This window comes from Oryctolagus cuniculus, chromosome 6 (genome assembly GCF_964237555.1).
Source record: "Oryctolagus cuniculus chromosome 6, mOryCun1.1, whole genome shotgun sequence".
NCBI classification, from domain to species: Eukaryota; Metazoa; Chordata; class Mammalia; order Lagomorpha; family Leporidae; genus Oryctolagus; species Oryctolagus cuniculus.
This window is the reverse complement of record NC_091437.1, coordinates 26105691-26127195: the sequence shown is the minus strand read 5'-3', so window position 1 is coordinate 26127195 and position 21505 is coordinate 26105691. Positions and strand designations below refer to the sequence as shown.

The 21505-nt window shown below is 43.6% G+C and overlaps 1 protein-coding gene across 12 annotated transcripts in view; it reads left to right on the top strand.

Annotated features, from left to right (window-relative positions):
- The window catches only part of CDC25C (cell division cycle 25C), a 38622-nt gene that overhangs the window by 8644 nt on the left and 8473 nt on the right, over positions 1-21505 (top strand). For 6 of the 12 annotated variants that reach the window (XM_008255092.4, XM_008255084.4, XM_051843421.2 and 3 more), the window contains exons 5-10: positions 941-974; positions 1090-1179; positions 2155-2253; positions 3668-3826; positions 16819-16893; positions 19249-19350. In XM_008255092.4, the coding sequence (XP_008253314.1) occupies positions 941-974; positions 1090-1179; positions 2155-2253; positions 3668-3826; positions 16819-16893; positions 19249-19350 (559 nt within the window). The remainder of the gene's footprint in view (positions 1-940; positions 975-1089; positions 1180-2154; positions 2254-3667; positions 3827-16818; positions 16894-19248; positions 19351-21505) is intronic. The other 6 variants (XM_051843426.2, XM_051843422.2, XM_051843427.2 and 3 more) reach the window with 2 other exon arrangements.

Sequence of the window (21505 nt, the reverse complement as noted above, 5' to 3'; positions counted from 1 at the left end):
ATGAAATAAACTAGCAGATGGCAGTGCATGCTTTCTCTGTCTCTCTCTCTCTCTCTCTCTGACTCTCAACTGTATTTGAAAAGAAATTTGAAGAACAGAATACAGGCTTTGGAATCAGATTATCTATATTCTGGTGATTTACTGCTACACCAGCTGACTCTGACAAGTTTCTTAACTTCATTAGGTCTTCATTTATTTATTTGCAGCATGAAGGTAATTAATGCACTTCTCATAAACAGCTATTGTTTGGGTTAAATGAAAATTTGTGTCTCACACATACCAAGTAGTTTGATCTGTTTGCTACTATTACTATTATGGATTCCTTGTTGGAAAACCTAAAATGTTCATAGAATACTCAGGGGGCAAATTTTAGGTCAGCCCTTCTTAAACTTACTGTAAATTTTCTCCTTGACCATTTTATTCTTAGAACTTTATCCTTTGATGTGTAGGTGAATTAGGTAGTACTTCAGTGCACTAGAGAAGTCTTTCCATGACTGTTTTCATCAATATTTGTGAAATTTTCATTTGTATTGCATGCATTTTCTTTGAATTGCTTTAAATGTTGTAATCATTTACAGACTGGAAGGATAGAAATTGAAGGATAGACATAAAGAAAAATTAGCTCCCAGTAGTCAATGCTGGAAAATTAGTAAATTGTAAATCATGTCTACAGAAGATGTAAGATAAACTCACTCATCTTTGGTGCTTATCTCTATAAATGCCTACACAAGTGAAATGAAGGCCTTAGTCTCAACATGTTACTGGAGACACAATGTTTACCATAGAGAATACGCTGTGTATTATTGGATCAACTAGGAATGGCAAGTAGGAATAAGGCTCCTAGAATGGAAGAAAGACAAGATAGGCTGCCCCCATCTTGCTGAAGAATAAACAGAGTATTTGGGGCTTACTTTGACTGGTAATTGGCTTTCATTTGCAGGAATCACCACCAGTGCCCTTTGAAAAGCAGCCCAGTAAGTAGCACCTCCTTTTTGGGTTTGAGTTAGTTTCTCAGATGGGAGGCAAAGGGTTTCCAACTCACCTGTGGCTTGGGCGTTCTGGATGTTCTCGGCAAGCAATCTCTTTTAGGCGCAGCTTCTTTGTAGCACTCCAAATGCTTTGGGCCATGGCCGCAGAAAGAAAGATGCAGTGTGTACCTCATCTACAAATCAAGAAAATGTGAGTGTTTAATGGAAACCTAAATGCATTAGCATTTCTTTGAGTGAAGCAACTCATTGGTATCATTGTGAGATGTGGAGCAGTTCATATGCTAGATAAGCCAACTGAATCAGTACAGGGAAACATTTAGTTTTTTTTTTTTTTTCTTTCTCATTGAGGTTTGGTCCTAGAAGAGAAACCTAGCTCAAAGTCCCCCATAGGAAGTTATCATCATTACTCATATTCATTTGCTGTGAGAACAAAAATGGCTGTTACTGTAATGTAAAGAACTGGGAATTTGTTTTTCTTTTAAAGGGATAGTTTAAGTTATATAATCTGTTCAGAGATTCTTTACATAGCTTTATATACAAATGTAGATTTCTTGATTTCTTCTTATTTTCCCCTTAGTCTAGCTTATGAGCCCCCATCCTAAGGAAGCCATGGCCTTCCCTGTCTAAGCCTTAGGACATCCTTCAGTTCCAAGTTGAAACTGGCCTCTCCAGAGCCCCCTAATCATGAAGATAATTCTCTACCTAATCCCTTCAACTAATCCCTTTTTCTAGCCATCTTTTTTTCTTTCCTGCTTCCCTTCCCCCAGGTCAGTATGCATAAAAGATAGATGCTGTTCTTTTCTTCCGTTGACTAAGATATGCCATGTTTCTGGCTATTCTAATCAGCTTTTTCTTGATTTTGTACTACCTTTCTAATCTCCCTTTATAATCACTCTTTAAAAATCTCACCATCCTCTCCCCAGGCAGGCTTCTTCCCCAATCCCCCCATTCATTTTGCTTGTGATCGTCAGATTAGTATCCGCCACAGTAAATCTGTGCCACACATCAAACTCAAACCATAATTTCAATCTTCAGGATATAGGGTCAGCCTTGATTACATTTAATGTGCTTCATGAAGATTATTCATGGTGTGATCAGATGAAATGTTTTTGGCAGGGCCCACTAGTACATCTCTTCCTCCTGCCAATGCATTTTCTTTATGTAGGCACGCAACACTTTGAAGCCTTCCCAGTGGCAGGCACCCAGGAACCTGAGGTTTCAAAAGAGACCAAGGGGGCCTTATGTGTCGCCCCTTTCTTTGCTGGTGAGTCTCTGAACATCATGCTTAAGGGTTTATTTAGGTAATAGGAGCTATGGGATGGCAGTTGTGGGGTTTATGACCTTTTTTTTTTCCTCAGATGACTTGGATGAGAAAAGGGATGGGAGAAGTAAAGTTTAAACAGTGAAAGAGAGAAGCCATGTGTCCTCTGACCTTTTCATTTGTTTAAATTTAAGGAGAGGTGGGGGTTTGTTGGAGCAGTTACGATGCCATTTGGTGTACCTGCCTCTCAAATTGTAGTGCCTGGATTTGAGTACCAGTTTCACTTCTTATTCCAACTTCTTGCTAATGCACACCCTTGTGGGGAACAATGATGGCTCAAGTAATTGGATTCCTGCCATCCACATGGGAGACCTGTATTGAGCTCTGGCTATTGCAGGCATTTGGGAAGCAGATGGGAGCCTGTGTCTCTCTGTATTTCAGAAAGTTCATAAAAATGCCTATAATGAAAAAACTGCATGGATTTAAAATTTTTTTGTACCAGAATAAACTTAATTCCATTCCCCTACAAATTTTTGAAATGTCCTAATAGCTATCCTGGTTGGTTTGGAATCTTATCTCATTGTAATTTTGATTTGCATTTCACAAATGATTATTTATGTTGAGCTGCTATGATCAATATACAATTAGCATTTATGATGTGCTTTCTTGACCATTGTGTATCTTCCTTGGGAAAATGTCTGAGTCCTGTTTGGGGTATTTTTTTTTTATTGTTCAGCTCTGAGATAATATTTTGATATTAAGCCCTAGTTGGATCTATAATTTGCAAATGTTTTCTTCCATTTTCTATGTTGTCTTTTCACGTTCTCAATTGTATTAGTATGTTTTTTTTTTTTTTAAAGATTTATTTGAAAGGCAGATTTACAGAGAAAGAGAGAGAGAGAAATAGAAAGATCTTAAATCTTCTGCTTCACTCTCCACATGGTCTTAATGGCTGGACCAGGCTGAAGTTAGGCCGAAGCCAGGATCCTAAAACTTCATCTGGTCTCATGTGGCTGGCAGGTGCCTAAGCATTTGGGACATCTGCTGCTGCTTTCCCAGGCACATTAGCAGGGAACTGGATCAGAAATGGAGCAGCTGGGACTCAAACTGATGCCTATATTATGAGATGCTTGTTTTGCAGTTGGCAGCTTAACCCACTCTATGATAATGCCATCCCCACCAGTGTCCTTTGATGCACACAAGTTTTTCATTTTGCTGAACACCAAGTTTTGGTGTCGGATCCAGGAAGTCATTCCCAAATCCAATGTCATTAAACTTTTCCATCTGTGTTTTCTTCTAAGAGGTTTAGTGTTTTAGCTCTTACACTTAAGCCTCTGATATATTTTGTGTTAATTTTTGTATACAGTGTAAGGTCAGGATCTTGAAGAGTTTTTAATGTTTTTCATATACTTGGCAGGACAATGGAGACTTGGTGGAAAGTGAGATGAATTATTTGGGCAGTCCCATTACTCTATTTCCAAAATTGGATAAAAATCCAGAAGCAGTAGAAGATAGGGCAGAAGAGATTTCAGATGAATTGATGGAATTTTCCTTGGAGGATCAAGAAGAGGGCAAGGTAAGGTGTTCTCTGATGATGTTTTGTATTCTTCACATTCCTTCATTCTTGAATAAAGAGTATTGTCTGTATTAATATGGTACAACCACTGTACCAAATGCTTAGGCTGTTGAGATCAAGAAGATGTGGCTTTTAGATTCTAAGAGTTCCCTGACTGATAGGGTGTCACATCACCATGTGACTATTTTGCTGGGTGGGCAGATTGCAGTTAGTAGTTTGAGTAGATCACCACAGATATCTTTTTAAGTAACAACTCCAGGATAATAGTAATAGGTGGAATGTACCTGACATGATTTTTCAGGTATCTTACAGTATCCTTCTTCTGTTTCCATTTATCTTTGACACATCACTGGAAGATACATATAGGGTCTGAACCTTATAGGCCATGGACATACTGATGCTTAAGAGCATTTGAAGGATTTTTCATTTTTGAATCTATTTCTTAGAAACAAATATGGATATGAATGTGGTTTTCTACATTTTTTGTATTTATTTGAAAGGCAGAATGATAGAGAGATAAGAGAGAGATCTTCTATCTGCTGGTTCACTCACCAAATGGCCACAATAGCTGGGGTTGGGCCAGAAGCCTGAAACTCCATCTGAAACTCCCATGTGTGTGACATGGGCCCTAATTTGGGCCATTTTCTACTGCCTTCCCAGACACATTAGTGGGTAGATGGATTGGTAGTGGCAGAGCAGCCAGGACTGGAGCCGGCTCTGATATGGCATCCTGGTGTTACAAGTGGTGGTATAACCTGCTGCACTACAATGCTGGCCCCTAAACATGTGTTCATTATACAAGACAAATATGGTATAGTGGTGTTGGAACACTTGGATTCTAGTTTTTCTCTTGTTTGCTAATATTGAAACCATTTGCAAGACAGTTAACCATTCTGTGGTTTAACTTATTTTATTATTCAGTGGAGAGCATAATAATGATCTACTCCTTCAATAGGATTGTTGTATATGTGACACAGTGTAAAAGCAGTTTGTGTGCTCACCTCTTTATCTCCCCCCCACCTGTTTCTCTCTCTCTCACATACAAAATGATAACTGTGTGGTGAAGGATGTGCTGATTAATTTAATTGTGGTAATCATTACACATGCATAAGGGTATATAAATCAGCATATTGTATACCTTGAATAAATGCTGATTTTGTCAATTAAACCTTAATAAAACTGGAAAAAATTTTAAAGCAGTTTATCATACTCCACATACTTTATTATTATGAATAAAAAATGAATGGAATTAGTAACAATGTTCACTATTTATTATGATACTGATAGATACTAGGTGCTATATTAGAATTGAGGACACTGTCACGATGAGGACACACAATTTTTTTTTAGAAGATATTCTTTTTTTAAAAATATTTTGTTTATTTATTTTGAGAGGTAGAGTTACAGACAGAGAGAGGGACAGACAGATAGAGAGACAGGTCTTCTATCTGCTGGTTGACTCCCCAAATGGCTGATCAGCAGCCAGAGCTGATCTGATCTGAAGCCAGGAGCCAGTAACTTCTTCCAGATCTCCCATGCGGTTGCAGCGGCCCAAGCATTTGGGCCATCTTATACTGCTTTCCCAGGCCATTGCAGAGAGCTGGATTGGAAGAGGAGCAGCCGGGACTCGAACTGGCTCTCATATGGGATGCTAGTGCCACAGGTGGAGGCCTTAGCCCACTATGCCACGCTGCCAGCCCCAAACTCAATTTCTAATTTTCATGAAGAGTATACTTATTTTTTTTTCTGATTAAGAAGATAAACAATATAAAGAAGTCATCCAATAAGTAGGATAATAGCAGTTTGTTAAAAGTGCTTTCAATGACAGGGTGATCTGACAAAAGGACAGAGAAATTTGTGAGGATACAACTTTTGGCTTTATTCTGAGTAGTAGAGATACTGGTGATACTATAATAACTGGTGATACTATAATAAATTTGAAAATAAAGGTAAATTCAAAGGGATCAAATATGTTCTGTTTTAGGCATTTGAGTTAGAGGTGATCACGGGAAATTTAAATGGAAATACAGAATAAGGAATTGGAGCCTTCAGGACCAACTGCATAGAAGGGAAAAGGAAGGCTAATGACTCCAAGTGTAAAGCAGAGAGAAAGAGCTTTCCATAGTAGCTACTGAGGAAAGGAGGAATATCAGTCAAAAACTAGAAAGTAGTGATTCAGAATAAAGATACAGCAGCTGGTGTCGTGACCAGCAGATTAAGCCGCTGCTTGGGACTCACACGTCCCACATCAGAGTGCTGGCTTGCATCCTGGCTATCCCACTTCCAGTCCAGCTTCCTGTTAATATGCACCCTGGGAGGCTGCACATGAGACTCAAGTACTTGGTTTCCTGCCATCCAAGTGGGAGACTCAAATTGAGTTGCTGGCTCCTGGCTTTGGCCTGGCCCAGTCCCAGCTATTGTGAACATCTGGGGAATGAGCCAACCAATGGAAGATATATCTCTATCTGTGTATGTGCCTTTCAAATAAAGGGAAAATAAATAAAAATTTAGAAATAAATATATAAAAGTAATGGTCCCTTATATATACTTGTTCACTTTATGCATTTAAAAAATTGTAATAAAGTATAAGATACATAAAGTTTACCATTTTAATGATTCTTTAATAATTCATTTTTACTATTTGAAAGATAGAGTATCAGGGTTGATGGGCAGGGAGACAGATCAATCTTGCATTTGCTGGTTCACTCCCAAAATGGTCACAGCAGCCAGGTCTGGGCCAGGTTAAAGCCAGGAAGCAGGAACTCCATCCAGGTCTCCTACTTGCATGGCAGGAACCCAAGTGCTTGGGTCATCAGCCACTGCCTTTCTAGGCACATTAGCAAGAAGCTGAAAGGGAAGTGGAATAGCCAGTACTTGAACCAGCATTTCAGTACATGATAAGTGCATCACAAGCAGCATCTTAACCTGCTGCACCACAGTGCCTAGCCTAACCCTGCCACTTGTAGCTGAATGACCATGGAGGAATCCTCCCTGTACCTCAATTTCTTTTTTTTTTTTTTAATTTCTTTTTTATTTATTTGAAAGGCAGAGATAGAGAGAAATCTTCCATCTGCTGGTTATCTCCCCAAATGGCCGCAAAATCTGGGACTGTACCAGGCTGAAGCTAGGAAGTTGGAACTTCTTCTGGGTCTCTCATGTGGGTGGCAGGGGCCCAAGTACCTGGGCCTGCTGCTTTCCCAGACACATTAGCAGGGAGCTAGGTTGGATTTGGAGCAGCCGGGTCTTGAACCAGCACCCACAAAGAATGCCAGCATCACAGGCAGTGGCTTAAAGCACTATGCCACAATGCCGGCCCCATACCTTAAATCTATAAAATGGGGCCGGCGCTGTGGCATAGCGAGTAAAGCCTCTGCCTGCAGTTGCCAGCATGCCATATGGGAACCGGTTTGAGTCCCGGATGCTCCACTTCCGATCTAACTCTCTGTTATTGCCTGGGAAAGCTGCAGAAGATGGCCCAAGTGCTTGGGCCCCTGCAAACACGTGGGAGTCCCGGAAGAAGCTCCTGGCTCCTGTCTTCAGATCAGTGTAGATCTGGCCGTTGAGGCCAATTGGGAAGGGAACCAGTGGATGGAAGATGTCTCTCTCTCTCTCTCTTTCTCTCTTTCTCTCTTTCTTTCTACCTCTCCTTCTCTGTAACTCTGACTTTCAAGTAAATAAATCTTAAAAAAAATCTATAAAACATAGTTTTTTTGTTGTTTGTTTTTTGACAGGCAGAGTGGACAGTGAGAGAGAGAGACAGGGAGAAAGGTCTTCCTTTGCCATTGGTTCACCCTCCAATGGCCGCCGCAGCCAGCACGTGCGGCCGGCGCACCGCGCTGATCCGATGGCAGGAGCCAGGTACTTATCCTGGTCTCCCATGGGGTGCAGGGCCCAAAGACTTGGGCCATCCTCCACTGCACTCCCGGGCCATAGCAGAGAGCTGGCCTGAAAGAGGGACAACCGGGACAGAATCCGGCACCCTGACCGGGACTAGAACCCAGTGTGCCAGCGCCGCAGGTTTTTAACAGGCAGAGTGGACAGTGAGAGAGAGAGACAGAGAGAAAGGTCTTCCTTTACCGTTGGTTTACCCTCCAATGGCCGCCGAAGCCAGCGCACCACGCTGATCTGAAGCCAGGAGCCAGGTGCTTCTCCTGGTCTCCCATGGGGTGCAGGGCCCAAGGACTTGGGCCATCCTCCACTGCACTCCCTGGCCACAGCAGAGAGCTAGACAGAAAGAGGGACAACCAGGACAGAATCTGGCGCCCCAACCAGGACTAGAACCTGGTGTGCCGGCGCCGCAGGCAGAGGATTAGCCTAGTGAGCCGCAGCGCCAGCCCCAGACATAGTTTTAATGTTTATTTGCTAGGATTACCATAAAGATCGAATGAGATAATTACACATAAAGCTCATAGAACAATACTTGTGGCTGGTGCCGCGGCTCAGTAGGCTAATTCTCCTGCGCACCGGCCGCGGCGGCCATTGGAGGGTGAACCAACGGCAAAAGGAAGACCTTTCTCTCTGTCTCTCTCACTGTCCACTCTGCCTGTCAAAAAAAAAAAAAAAAAATACTTGTCAACAGTGCTTAATTATTGGTGCTATGTAATACAAGTGCTTAATTATCATAGGCTAAGGAGTGAAATATGTGGAGTTATGAAGAAGGCTGATAAGTAAGGGATGCTTGTTGGCCTTGATGGTCTCAGCAGAGTAAACTTGAAAGTAATTTGATTGCTCTGAGAAGATTGGTAGCTAAGGGTCTTGAAGAGTGTTAAGAAGGCTATGGTTGACTTTTATATACTACAGAATTACTAAAAGGTTAATAAGATTATATTTATGAGGTCTTGTAAGATAGTCCTGCATAGCCTGGTGTCTTCCTACAAGAATGCTCTGGCCTGGAAGCAAGAGTGGAGGCTTTGCAAAGCCAGGGATAATTAAGTGAGGGTGGGGGATCGCCCATGGTAAATGAAGGTGGTGATGCTGAAGGCAGCCGTGCAGTCAACAGTGACGAATGAAAACCTGGATGGGAAGCAAGATGCCATTAGGTAGACACAGTAAGGTAAGGACAATAATGTGATTAGAAGTTGCTGACAGAAAGTTTGAGAGATAGGGGAGATTTTGTTTTTTTAAAGATTTATTTATGGGGCCAGTGCTGTGGCCTAGCAGATGAAGCCACCATACCGGTGTCCCATCTAGGCACCAGTTTGAGTCCTGGCTGCTCCACTTCTGATCCCTCTCTGCTATGGCCTGGGAAAGCAATAGGGGATGGCCCAAGTCCTTGGGCCCCTGCACCCATGTGGAAGACTTGGGGGAGGCTCCAGGCTCCTGGCTTCTAATTGGCCCAGCTCCAGCTGTGGCGGTAATTTGGAGAGTGAACAGGTGATAGAAGACCTGCCTTCCTCTCTCTCTCTCTCTCTCTCTGCCTCTGTAATACTGCCTTTCAAATAAATAACTAATTTTTTAAAAAGAGGGCGCCATGGCTCACTAGGCTAATCCTCCGCCTTGCGGCGCCGGCACACCGGGTTCTAGTCCCGGTCAGGGCGCCGGATTCTGTGCCGGTTGCCCCTCTTCCAGGCCAGCTCTCTGCTGTGGCCAGGGAGTGCAGTGGAGGATGGCCCAAGTCCTTGGGCCCTGCACCCCATGGGAGACCAGGATAAGTACCTGGCTCCTGCCATCGGATCAGCGTGGTGCGCCGGCCGCACGCGCTGGCTGTGGCGGCCATTGGAGGGTGAACCAATGGCAAAGGAAGACCTTTCTCTCTGTCTCTCTCTCTCTCTCACTGTCCACCCTGCCTGACAAAAAACTTATTTTTTATTTGAAAGACTGAGTTACATAGAGAGGGAGAAATACAGAGATATTCCATTTGCTGGTTCATTCCCCATGTGGCTGCAATGGCCATGCAGAAGCCAGGAGCCTGGAACTCCATCTGGGTCTTCCATGTGGGTGCAGGGGCCCAAGCACTTGGGCCATCCTCTGCTGCTTCCCCAGGTGCACCAGCAGGAAGCTGGATCAGAAGTGGAACATCCAGGACTGGAACTACCAGTCATATGGGATGCTGGCACTGCAGGTGGCAGTTTAACCCACTGTGCCACAACACCAGCCCCGATAGGGATTTTAGTCGGTCTGAGGCCATATTGCGTTTGACCTCTTGGTAGTAGAGTAGATTTTTTTTCTTTTTAAATATCAGTTTGTGAGAGCCTAATGCAGAGTGCTGGAAAACCTTGGTGCAGGCATTTGAGGAGTTATGAAGTCACTTTCCAAAGCATTATTAATGAGCATTGTAGGAAAGTGAAATGTTTGGGCCAGAGTTGTGGTATAGTGGATTAAGCTGCCACCCAAGTCCCCGCTGCTCCACTTTGGAGCTCCTTGCTAATGGCCTGGGAAAGCAGTGTAGAATTACCCAAGTGTTTGTGCCCCTGCACCCACATGAGAGACCTGGAAGAAGCTCCTGGCTCCTGGCTGTGGCCTGAGCCAGCCCTGGCCATTGTGGCAATTTAGAGAGAGAATCAGTGCATGGAAAATGTCTCTCCCTCTCTCTCTGTAACTCTGTCTTTCAAATCAATAAAATAAATCTTAAAAAAAAAAAAAAGGAAAGGAAATGCTGTTGGTTTTAGTAAAAGATGAGGGTGAGAAAGAAGAATGAGAGCTGGCTCATTATAGCTCCTGTTAGTTGACTACCTAGCATGCACTGGACAGTTTACATCAGTATCTAATGCCACATTTAATTCCGTCAACCCAGAAGAATGAATATTATCTCTCACTTTAAGGGGAGGCCATTGGGCCATGAGGTAAAGTATCTTATCTAAAATCACATAGTTAAAGTGACAGAGCCAGGACTTAAACTGAGACCTGCCTGCCTCTAGCAGGCAATTATATTGTGTTTCCTGTTGAAGATACCTGAGAGGTAAAAATCTTCCTAGGAATATGTAACATTGATAATTGCTGTTTTTCTGTAAGGTTGATAAACTTAAATCCTCAGAGTTTGAATAAAGTATAAAAATAATGTTGAGGGGCTTGAGTTGTGGCATAGTAGGCTAAGCCTCCACCTATAGGGCTGGCATTCCATATATGCTACTCCTCTTCTAATCCAGCTTTCTAGTAACAGCTGGGGAAAGCAGTGGAGGATGGCCCAAGTGCTTGAGCCCCTGCACCCATGTGGGTGACCCAGAAGAAGCTCCTGGCTCCTGGCTTCGGATAGGGTCAGCTTCAGCCATTGTGGCCATTTGGGAAGTCAACCAATGAATGGGAAAACTTTCTCTGTCTCTCCCTCCCTGTGTCTGTAACTACCTCTCAAATAAGTAAATTAAAAAGAAAAAAAAAAAAAAACCAACAATGCTGAATCAATTATCTGGAGCAATGCTATTCAGAAAAACTTTCTGAGAGTAGGGGCCAGCACTATGGTATAGTGGGTTAAGCCACCTCCTATGATGCCAGCCTCCCATATGGGTACTGGTTCATGTCCCAGCTATTCCACTTCCAATCCATCTCCCTGCTAATATGCCTGAGAAAGTAGCAGAGGATGGCCCAAGTCCTTGAGCCCCTGCACCCACGTGGGAGATTTGGAAGAAGCTCCTGTCTCTTGGCTTCAGCCTGGCCCAACCTTGGTTGTTGCAGCCGTTTGAGGAGTGAAGTAACAGATGGAAAACCTCTCTCTGTCTCTCCTTGTCTCTCTGTAACTCTTCCTTTCAAATTAATAAAGTTTTTTTTTTTAAAGAAAAACTCTCTGAGAGTAAAGAAATGTTTCATATCTGTCTGATACTGTAGCCATTAACCATTTGTAGCTATTGAGAACTTAATATATATGGCTAGTGCAACCAAGGTGCTGTGCTGGTTCCTCCCCAAATGCTGGCAGTGGCTGGATCCAAGAACCAGGAATGCAATCCAAGTCTCCATGTGATAGGCAAGAACACAATCATTTGAGCCATCACTGCTACCTCCCAGAGTCTGCATTAGCAGGAAGCTAGAGTCAGGAGCCAGAGCCAGGAATGCATCCAAGACACCAGAATGTGGGACTCAGGCCTCCCAGCTACCAGGCTAAACACTTAGTACTTACCAGCAAATTTCTTTCTTTTTTTTTTTTTTTAAGATTTATTTATTTATTTGTATGTCAGAGTTACATAGAAAGAGAAGGAGAGGTAGAGAGAGAAATCTTCCATCCACTGGTTCACCCCCCAATTGACTGCAACGGCTGGAGCTGTACCGATTTGAAGGCAGCAGCCAGGAGTTCCTTCTGGGTCTCCCACACAGGTGCAGGGGTCCAAGGACTTGGGCCGTCTTCCACTGCTTTCCCAGGCCACAACAGAGAGCCGGGTCGGAAGTGGAGCAGCCAGGACTCGAACTGGTGCCCACATGGGATGCCAATGTGGGCTGCAGCTTAACCCACTATGGCCCCGCAGCAAATTTCTTAGCAATGCAAATTTGTGGGCCCCATCCTAGACCTTCTGAATCAGAGACTCTGGGATTGGCCCCACAATTTGTGTTTTTACTATTCTCCCAGGTGATTTTGATGCACACTGAAGTTTGAGAGCTAGTATTCTTTTTTTTTTTTTTTTTTTTTTTTAGCATTTATTTGAAAGTCAGAGATAGAGATAGCAAGAGAGAAAGAGAAAGAGAGAGAGATCTTCCATCCTCTGATTGACTCCCCAGATGGCTGCATTGGATAGGACTGGGCCAGGCTGAAGAAAGGAGCCAAAAGCTTCATCCAGGTCTCCCAAGTATGTGGCAGGGGCCTAAACACGGGCCATCTTCTGCTACTTTTCCTAGCCATCACCAGGTAGCTGAATTGGAGGTGGAACAGCCGTCACAGGAACTGCCACCCAGATGGGATGCCAGCATTGCAGGCAGCAGCTTTACCCTTTGTGCCTCAACATCAGCCCTCCCCTTGCCTTTTAAACAAAAACAAAACTGCAACATTTGAAGAAAACATTGGAGAAAAATTTTGTGACTTTCAGTTAGATAAAAATTCCTTAGATGCAGTACAGAAAGTTAGATCCATTTCATTTAGTTAATTAATTGCAAACTCTATAAAATGAGTGTTTACCTTAACAATTATATTGTGTTCCTGGAGAGGCTCTTTAGGATACAACGAAGATTACATTAAGGACTGCAAATTTGAATTTTGATCTAACTCTGTCCTGCCCTCTCAGGGAAAAACTGAAATTACATAAAGGGAAGTCTGTCACAGAGCCTAGGCAACCTGCTTCTCAATTCCTGACCACTCCTCTCATAAACTCCCTTCTTCTGTCTGCTTGACTGCAGCTGTATCTCTTGGCTTCCTTCTTGTCATCTTAATTATTTCTTTTTTTTTTTAAATATTTAATTGAAAGAGTTACAGAGAGATGTAGAACCAGATCCTCCATCCGCTGGCCTACTCCCTAAACGGCTGCAGCAGCTGGAGCTATGCTGATCTGCAGCCAGGAGCTAGGAACCTCCTCTGGGTCTTCCTATGTGGGTGCAGGGCCCAAGCACCTGGGCCATCCTCCACTGCTTTCCTAGGCCACAGCAGAGAGCTGGATCAGAAGTGGAGCAGGTGGGACTCGAACCGGTGCCCATATGAATGCCAGCTTTGCAGGCGGTGGCCCCACCCACCACACCAGAGCTCTGGCCCCTGTCAGCTTAATTACTTCTTCATTTTTCCAGATTAGACATGAAAAAAGGAAATCTGAAAGGCCTGGGTCATTTATTTCTTATTCTACACCACTACAGGTTGGCGCTGTGGTGTAATAGGTAAAGTCACTGCCTACAGTGCTAGCATCCCATATGGGCACTGATTTAAGTCCCAGCTGCTCCTCTTCTGATCCAACTCTCGGCTATGGCCTAGGAAAGCAATGGAAGATGGCTCAAGTTCATCTCCCACCCACATGGGAGACCTGGAAGAAGACATTGGCTCCTGGCTTTGAATCGGCACAGCTCCGGCCGTGGTGGCCAGCAGGGGAATGAACCAATAGATGGAAGACCTCTCTCTGTCTCTTTGCCTCTGCCTTTCCTTCTCTCTGTGTGTAACTCTGACTTTTATTTTTTTAATTTTTATTTATTTATTTATTATTTTTTTTGACATGCAGAGTGGACAGTGAGAGAGAGAGAGAGACAGGGAGAAAGGTCTTCCTTTTCCCTTGGTTCACCCTCTAATGGCTGCTGCGGCCAGCGCACCGTGCTGATCCGAAGCCAGGAGCCAGGTGCTTCCTCCTGGTCTCCCACACAGGTGCAGGGCCCAAGCACTTGGGCCATCCTCCACTGCACTCCTGGGCCATAGCAGAGAGCTGGACAGGAAGAGGAGCGACCGGGACAGAATCTGGCGCCCCGACTGGGACTAGAACCAAGTGTGCTGGTGCCGCAGCGGAGGATTAGCCTAGTGAGCCGTGGCGCCGGCCTGTAACTCTGACTTTCAAGTAAATAAATAAATAAATCTTTAAAAATATATATATATACCACTAAATAGGTGCAATCAACCTGCATTATAGTTCTGTCATCAATGGCTAGGGGTCCAGTAGACAGAGACATAAGGAGGGGTGCCCAAGGTAAGGGGTGGATGTAGATCACTGGTATATAAAATGTGTACTGCACAGCTAACTGGCCCATGAGCAAGGGCGAACTGTGGATATAACAAACACCATGATAGGCATAGTTGGTATAAAGTAAAATATTAATATTCCTATTGTCTTCCCCCAGAAATCATTGTCCATCAGCTGTCTTCCACTAATGGCTCCCTCATTGTCTAGCCCTCTCCTAAACCAATTCGTAACACTGGTGAGGTGACTATGTAGAGAGAGAGAGCTTTTGTCTGTTATCTCAGTCCGAGGTAGAAGACCCATGGTATCTTGGGCCGATGATAGAATCTTGGATTAGTTGGTAGTTATCACAAATCATTTCATAGATCTCCCTGCCTCTGGGTATAATATGCCGAAATCAGGCCTTTCAAATGAGCAATAATCTGTCCTTTGTACTTTAGTCCATTTCTATATCAACAACTCTCAGGGCTAATTCTTCATAGTATTTTGTCCATATTTTTCTTTTTTTCTTTTTTTTTCTTTTTTTCTTTTTTTTTTTTTTTTGACAGGCAGAGTGGACAGTGAGAGAGAGAGACAAAGGTCTTCCTTTTGCTGTTGGTTCACCCTCCAATGGCTGCGGCGGCCGGCGCACTGTGGCCAGCGCACCGCGCTGATCTGAAGCCGGGAGCCAGGTGCTTCTCCTGGTCTCCCATGGGGTGCAGGGCCCAAGCACTTGGGCCATCCTCCACGGCACTCCCTGGCCATAGCAGAGAGCTGGCCTGGAAGAGGGGCAACCAGGACAGAATCTGGCGCCCCGACCGGGCTAGAACCTGGTGTGCCGGCGCCGCAAGGCGGAGGATTAGCCTAGTGAGCCGCGGCACCGGCCTTTTGTCCATGTTTTTCCTGATGAGCTTCATAGTGTCAATCCTATATTGGTCATCCTGTTCCATGAGTCTAGTGTTTCTCTTTTTCTTGCATGATGTTTAATCTGTGACTTTTCCCCTTCTCCATTAATAATTACTTTTTTGAAAAAAAAAAAAAAAAACTGTCTTATATTTCTCTCTCACTCAAAGAAACTACTACCAAAAAAGTGACATATACATATGTTGTTTAATAATTTTCACCTAGGGCCTGTTTTACGGTGTAGCAAGTTAAGCTGCTGCCTGCAACACTGGCATTCCATATGGGCACTGGTTCATATCCTAGCTGCTCCATTTCTTCCTTTCTTTTCTTTTTTTTTTTTTTTATAGTTTGCAACTGTTTCTACTTTACTTATTTTTTTTACGTAGAAACCTTTTATTTAAGATATACAAACTTCATGCATTTCATATATACAAATTTAGAGTCGTAGTGATTCTTTCCACCCTACCCTCCCTTCCATCCACACTCCCACCTTTCTTCTTCCTCCCCTATTCCCATTCTTATTTTTTACAAAGATCTATTTTCAATTAACTTTATACTCATAAGATTAGCACTATACTAAGTAAAAAGTTCAACAAATAGTATTTAAAAAAGCAAAACTGTTCCTCAACAGTTGAGACAAGGGCTATTCAAAATCATCACATCTCAAAGTGTCAATTTCATTTCTATAGATTTCCTTTTAGGTACTCTATTAGTTACCACATATCAGGGAGAACATATGGCATTTGTCTTTTTGAGACAAGCTTATTTCACTAAGAATGATGGTTTCCATTTTCATCCATTTTGTTGCAAATGACAGGATTTCATTTTTTTAAACTGTAGTATAGTATTCTATGGTGTACATATACCATAATTTCTTTTTTTTTTTTTTTTTTTTTTTTGACAGGCAGAGTGGACAGTAAGAGAGAGAGAGAGAGACAAAGGTCTTCCTTTTGCCGTTGGTTCACCCTCCAATGGCCGCTACGGCCAGTGCGCTGCAGCCAGCGCATCACGCTGATCCGAAGCCAGGAGCCAGGTGCCAGGTGCCTCTCCTGGTCTCCCATGCGGGTGCAGGGCCCAAGCACTTGGGGCATCCTCCACTGCACTCCCAGGCCATAGCAGAGAGCTGGCCTGGAAGAGGGGCAAGCGGGACAGAATCTGGCGCCCCGACCGGGCTAGAACCTGGTGTGCTGGTACCGCAAGGCGGAGGATTAGCCTATTGAGTCACGGCGCCGGCCACCATAATTTCTTTTATCCAGTTTTCAGTTGATGGACATTTGAGTTGATTCCATATCTTAGCTGTTGTGAATTGAGCTGTAGCTGCTCCACTTCTGAACCAGCTCCCTGCTAATGGCCTGGGAAAGGAGAATGGCCCAAAGTGCTAGGGCCCCTGCACAAATGTGGGAGACCTGGAGGAAGCTCCTGGCTTCAGCCTGGCCCAACCCTATCTGTTGTGGTCATCTGGGCAATGAGCCAGCAGATGGAAGATTTCTCTCTCTCTCCCTCTCTCTTTGTTGCTCACTTTCAAATAAGTAATCTTTTTTTTTTTTTTAATTATAATCTTTTGTTTAGACTAACTTTTTTGGCTTCTCACTTGGTATTCCCAAACAGGCATCCCTGAACAGAAGCTGCCTATATCGCTCACCCTCGATGCCAGAGGGTCTGAATGGGCCAAGACTAAAGCAGGTAAAATCCAAGGACAGCACGATACCAAATAAAGTATACAAAAAGTATTGTTCTGGCTATAAGATGTTCAGGAAGGTAAGAGGTTTTTAAGATCAGAACCTGTTGTTCTTTCTCATTGTCCTCTCTGTTCTGGTCTGGGAATTGTTTTTTTGTCTTTTTCCTTTTCCTTGTCTATATTTGATCTTTGCTGCTTTTTTTTCTGTTCTTTATCTATATACATACATAAAATATTTAACAATAAATATGTTATGGGCTGGCACTGTGGCACAGTGGGTTAAAGCCCTGGCCTGAAGTGCCCTCATCCCATATGGGTGCCAGTTCTAGTCCCAGCTGCTCCTGTTTTGGTCCAGCTCTATGTGATAGCCTGCAAAAGCAGTAGAAGATGGCCCAAGACTTTGGGCCCCTGAACCCACGTGGGAGACCTGGAAGAAGCTCCTGGTTCCTGCCTTCATCAGCACAGCTCCAACCATTGTGGCCATCTGGGGAGTGAACCAGCAGATAAAAGACCTCTCTCTCTCTGTCTCTTCCTCTCTCTGTAACTCTTTCAAATAAATAAAATAAATCTTTTTTTTTAAAAAGACTTATAAAAAATAAAATAAATGTTATAGCATAGTTTGAGAAGTGATGTCATCATACTGTCTTTACAGCCTTTTTTTTAAGCAACTATTTAGGTTATCTCTTCATTGTCTTTTTTTCTTTTTTAAGATATTTATTTATTTGAAAGGCAAAGTTACAGAGAGACAGAGGCAGAAACAAAGAGAGAGGTCTTCCACCTGCTGGTTCACTCTCCAGATGATTGCAACGGCCAGAGCTGAGCCGATCCAGAGCCAGGAGCCTGAAGTCTCCCATGTGGCTACAGGGACCCGAGGACTTGGGCTATCCTCAACTGCTTTCGCAGCCCATAGCAGAGAGCTGGATGGGAAACAGAGTGGCCAGGACTTGAACCAGCACCCATGTGGGATGCTGGCAATGCAGGCAGCAACTTTTCCTGCTACGCCACAGCGCCGACCCCTACAACTTTTTATTTATTTATTTTTATGATACATAAGAATATCCTCCATCTAATACATTAAAAGAAAGTAAGTACTTGAGAACAACTTATATCATTAATTAAGGAAGCACCTAAGAAAACAAACAATGGAGATGGACACTTAGGCATAACTCAAACTTAAGAGATATAAGAATATCCTCTACTTAATACATTAAAATGAGATGAATAAATCTTTGAGAAACAAGTTTTTTGTTGTTGTTTTTTGTGTTTTTTTTGACAGGCAGAATTAGACAGTGAGAGAGAGAGAGACAGAGAGAAAGGTCTTCCTTTTTTGCCGCAGGTTCACCCTCCAATGGCCGCTACCTCTGGCGCTATGCTGATCCAAAGCCAAGAGCCAGGTGCTTCCTCCTGGTCTCCCATGCGGGTGCAGGGCCCAAGCACTTGGGCCATCCTCCACTGCCTTCCTGGACCACAGCAGAGAGCTGGACTGGAAGAGGAGCAACTGGGACAGAATCTGGTGCCCCGACCAGGTCTAGAACCTGGTGTGCTGGCGCCGCAGGCAGAGGATTAGCCAAGTGAGCCACAGCACCGGCTTAGAAACAAGTTTTACTGTTAACTCTCATAATACAACTCTTTGAGGGCAGAGGTCCTGTGTGGGAAGTTAGTGCACAATGACAACCTTCTTTTCTAAAATCTGAGAGAATGCAGGGGAACCTAACTGGGATGGAGCCTTACTACTGCTCTGTGCAGTCTGCAGAAATCTCAGAAAACAGAAGTGTGATAGAAAGCCACTTCCAAAAAACTTAACCCTTGTTCTCCTTTTAAAAAATTCTAAATATCACTAGATATTTTAAAACCAGTATATGATACCATAGGAAAATTAAAAATCAAAATGAGCAAAAAGCAGCTAGTGTAAAATACTCATAATCTCACATGTCAGAAATAATTACAGTTAGCACTTGATGTATGGCCTTCTAGGCCTTTTTACCTATCTTGTATTAAAGTGGTATTACAAAGAACATGATTTGTAACACATTTAATGATACCATAAACTTATTTCCATGTCACTAAAATTAACCAACACCATACTTTTTACTCTATCATGGCAATCTATAATGCATGGAATGTGATTTGTTTAACCAAGACCCTATAAGATTTATTAGTATTTGTGTCCTGTTATGAACATGCTGGGTTATCCATCCTTATTGTCAAGTGCTTATGCTTATCTTTATTTTCTTGGGGAAAGGAGTGCAATTACTTGATCAACAGATATGCTATTATTAAAGAATCTCCACTCCCCTATCCCTGATCTCTAAACCCTTAACACGAGCATTGGGTATCAGTGGGAATCTTGTCATTTCCAGGGTGTGGGTCCAAAGAAGACACTTTCCCTCTGTGACATTAATATTGCCCACATGCTGGAGGAAGAGTCTAACCAGGGGCATCTGATTGGTGATTTCTCCAAGGTGAGTCCCATATTCAGTAATTCCTTTGGCAGCTGAATCTTTTGTCCTCTGTCTTTGCAGAAACACTGAATATAATTATGTGTCCTCACTAAGCACCATTTTAAGATCTAAACCTTAAGCCCTTCCAGTGAGAAAATATTCCTTACTTCTTCTGGGAAAATCTAGAACAGTCAAGAAAGTATAAAACTTTTCACCTTTTTATAAACATCTTTTAAATTATATTAATAATATTGATCATTATAGAAAAGGCAGAAAATGAAGATTTATCCCAAAACTTATCAATCAGAATAATTATTTCTTAGTTTATATACCACAGTTTTTTCTATATATTTTCACAAACACATGCACACCTAGAAAACCCAGAAATGTTTTTTTGTTGAGTTTTTCCACAAAAATAGTTCATAATATCTTATGATCTGCTGGGTTACCTGCCCTCTGCCCCATTTAATATTATATCAGGGGTGGGACTGGCGCTGTGGCTCAGCGGGTTAATGCTCTGGCCTGAAGCACCAGCATCCCAAATGGGTACTGGTTCTAGTCCCTGCTGCTCCTCTTCTGATCCAGCTCTCTGCTGTGACCTGGGAAAGCAGTAGAAGATGGCCCAAGTCCTTGGGCCCCTGCACCCACGTGGGAGACCTGGAAGAAGTTCCTGGCTCCTGGCTTTGGATTGGAGCAGCTCTGGCCGTTGCAGCCAACTGAAGATTGAACCATCGTACGGAAGACCATCTCTCTGCCTTTCCTCTCTCTGTGTAGCTCTGACTTTCAAATAAATAAATATTTAAAAATTATATCAGGGGCATATTTTCATATCAATAATAATTCTGTATCATCTCATTATTTTCAACATCTACATGTTATTGTATTTTTTGGCTATTCATAATTAATTTATAAATCCTTTCTTGTCGAATATTTAGTTTAGTTTTTTTTTTTTTTTTTAAAGAAATTTATTGGGCCAGTGGCATGGCTTACTAGGCTAATCCTCCCCCTGTGGCGCCGGCACACCGGGTTCTAGTCCCGGTTGGGGTGCCGGATTCTGTCCCGGTTGCTCCTCTTCCAGTCCAGCTCTCTGCTGTGGCCCGGGAGTGCAGTGGAGGATGGCCCAAGTGCTTGGGCCCTGCACCCACATGGGAGACCAGGAGGAAGCACCTGGCTCCTGGCTTCGGATCGGCGCAGCACGCTGGCCGCAACCCACCGGTCATAGCGGCCACTTTTGGGGTGAACCAATGGAAAAAGGAAGACCTTTCTCTCTACTTCTCTCTCTCTCACTAACTCTTCCTGTCAAAAAAAATAATAAATAAAAAAGACATGTTAGAATTTGGGCCAGCGCCGTGGCTAATTAGGCTAATCCTCCGCCTTGCGGCGCCAGCACACCAGGTTCTAGCCCCAGTTGGGGCGCCGGATTCTGTCCCGGTTGCCCCTCTTCCAGGCCAGCTCTCTGCTGTGGCCTGGGAGTGTAGTGGAGGATGGCCCAAGGCCTTGGGCCCTGCACCCACATGGGAGACCAGAGAAGCACCTGGCTCCTGGCTTCAGATCAGTGTGATGTGCCGGCTGCGGCGGACATTGGAGGGTGAACCAACGCAAAGGAAGACCTTTCTCACTGTCTCTCTCTTTCACTGTCCACTCTGCCTGTCAAAAAAAAAAAAAAAGAAAGAAAGAAAGAAAGAAAGAAAGAAAGAAAGAAAGAAAGAAAGAAAGAAAGAAAGAAATTTGAAAGTTGGAGTTACACAGAGAGAAGGAGAGGCAGAGAGAGAGAGAGAGGTCTTCCATTCACTAGTTCACTCCCCAATTGGCCACAGCAGCTGGAGCTGCGCCGATCCAAGACCAGGAGCCTGGAGTTCTTTTGAGTGTCCCATGCGGATGCAGGGGTCCAAGGACATGGGCCATTTTCCACTGCTTTTCCAGGCCATAGCAGAGAGCTGAATTGGAAGAGAAACAGCCGGGTCTCAAAACCGGCATCCATATGGAATGCTGGCTCTACAGGTGGTGACCTTGCCCACTATGCCACAGTGTCAGCCCCAGAATATTTAGTTTTTTTTAAAGATTTATTTATTTATATGAAAGGCAAAGTTAGAGAGGCAGAAGCAAAGAAAGAGAGAGAGAGAGAACGAGCGAGCCAGCGAGCGAGCTAGCTAGCTAGCTAGCTTCCATCCACTGG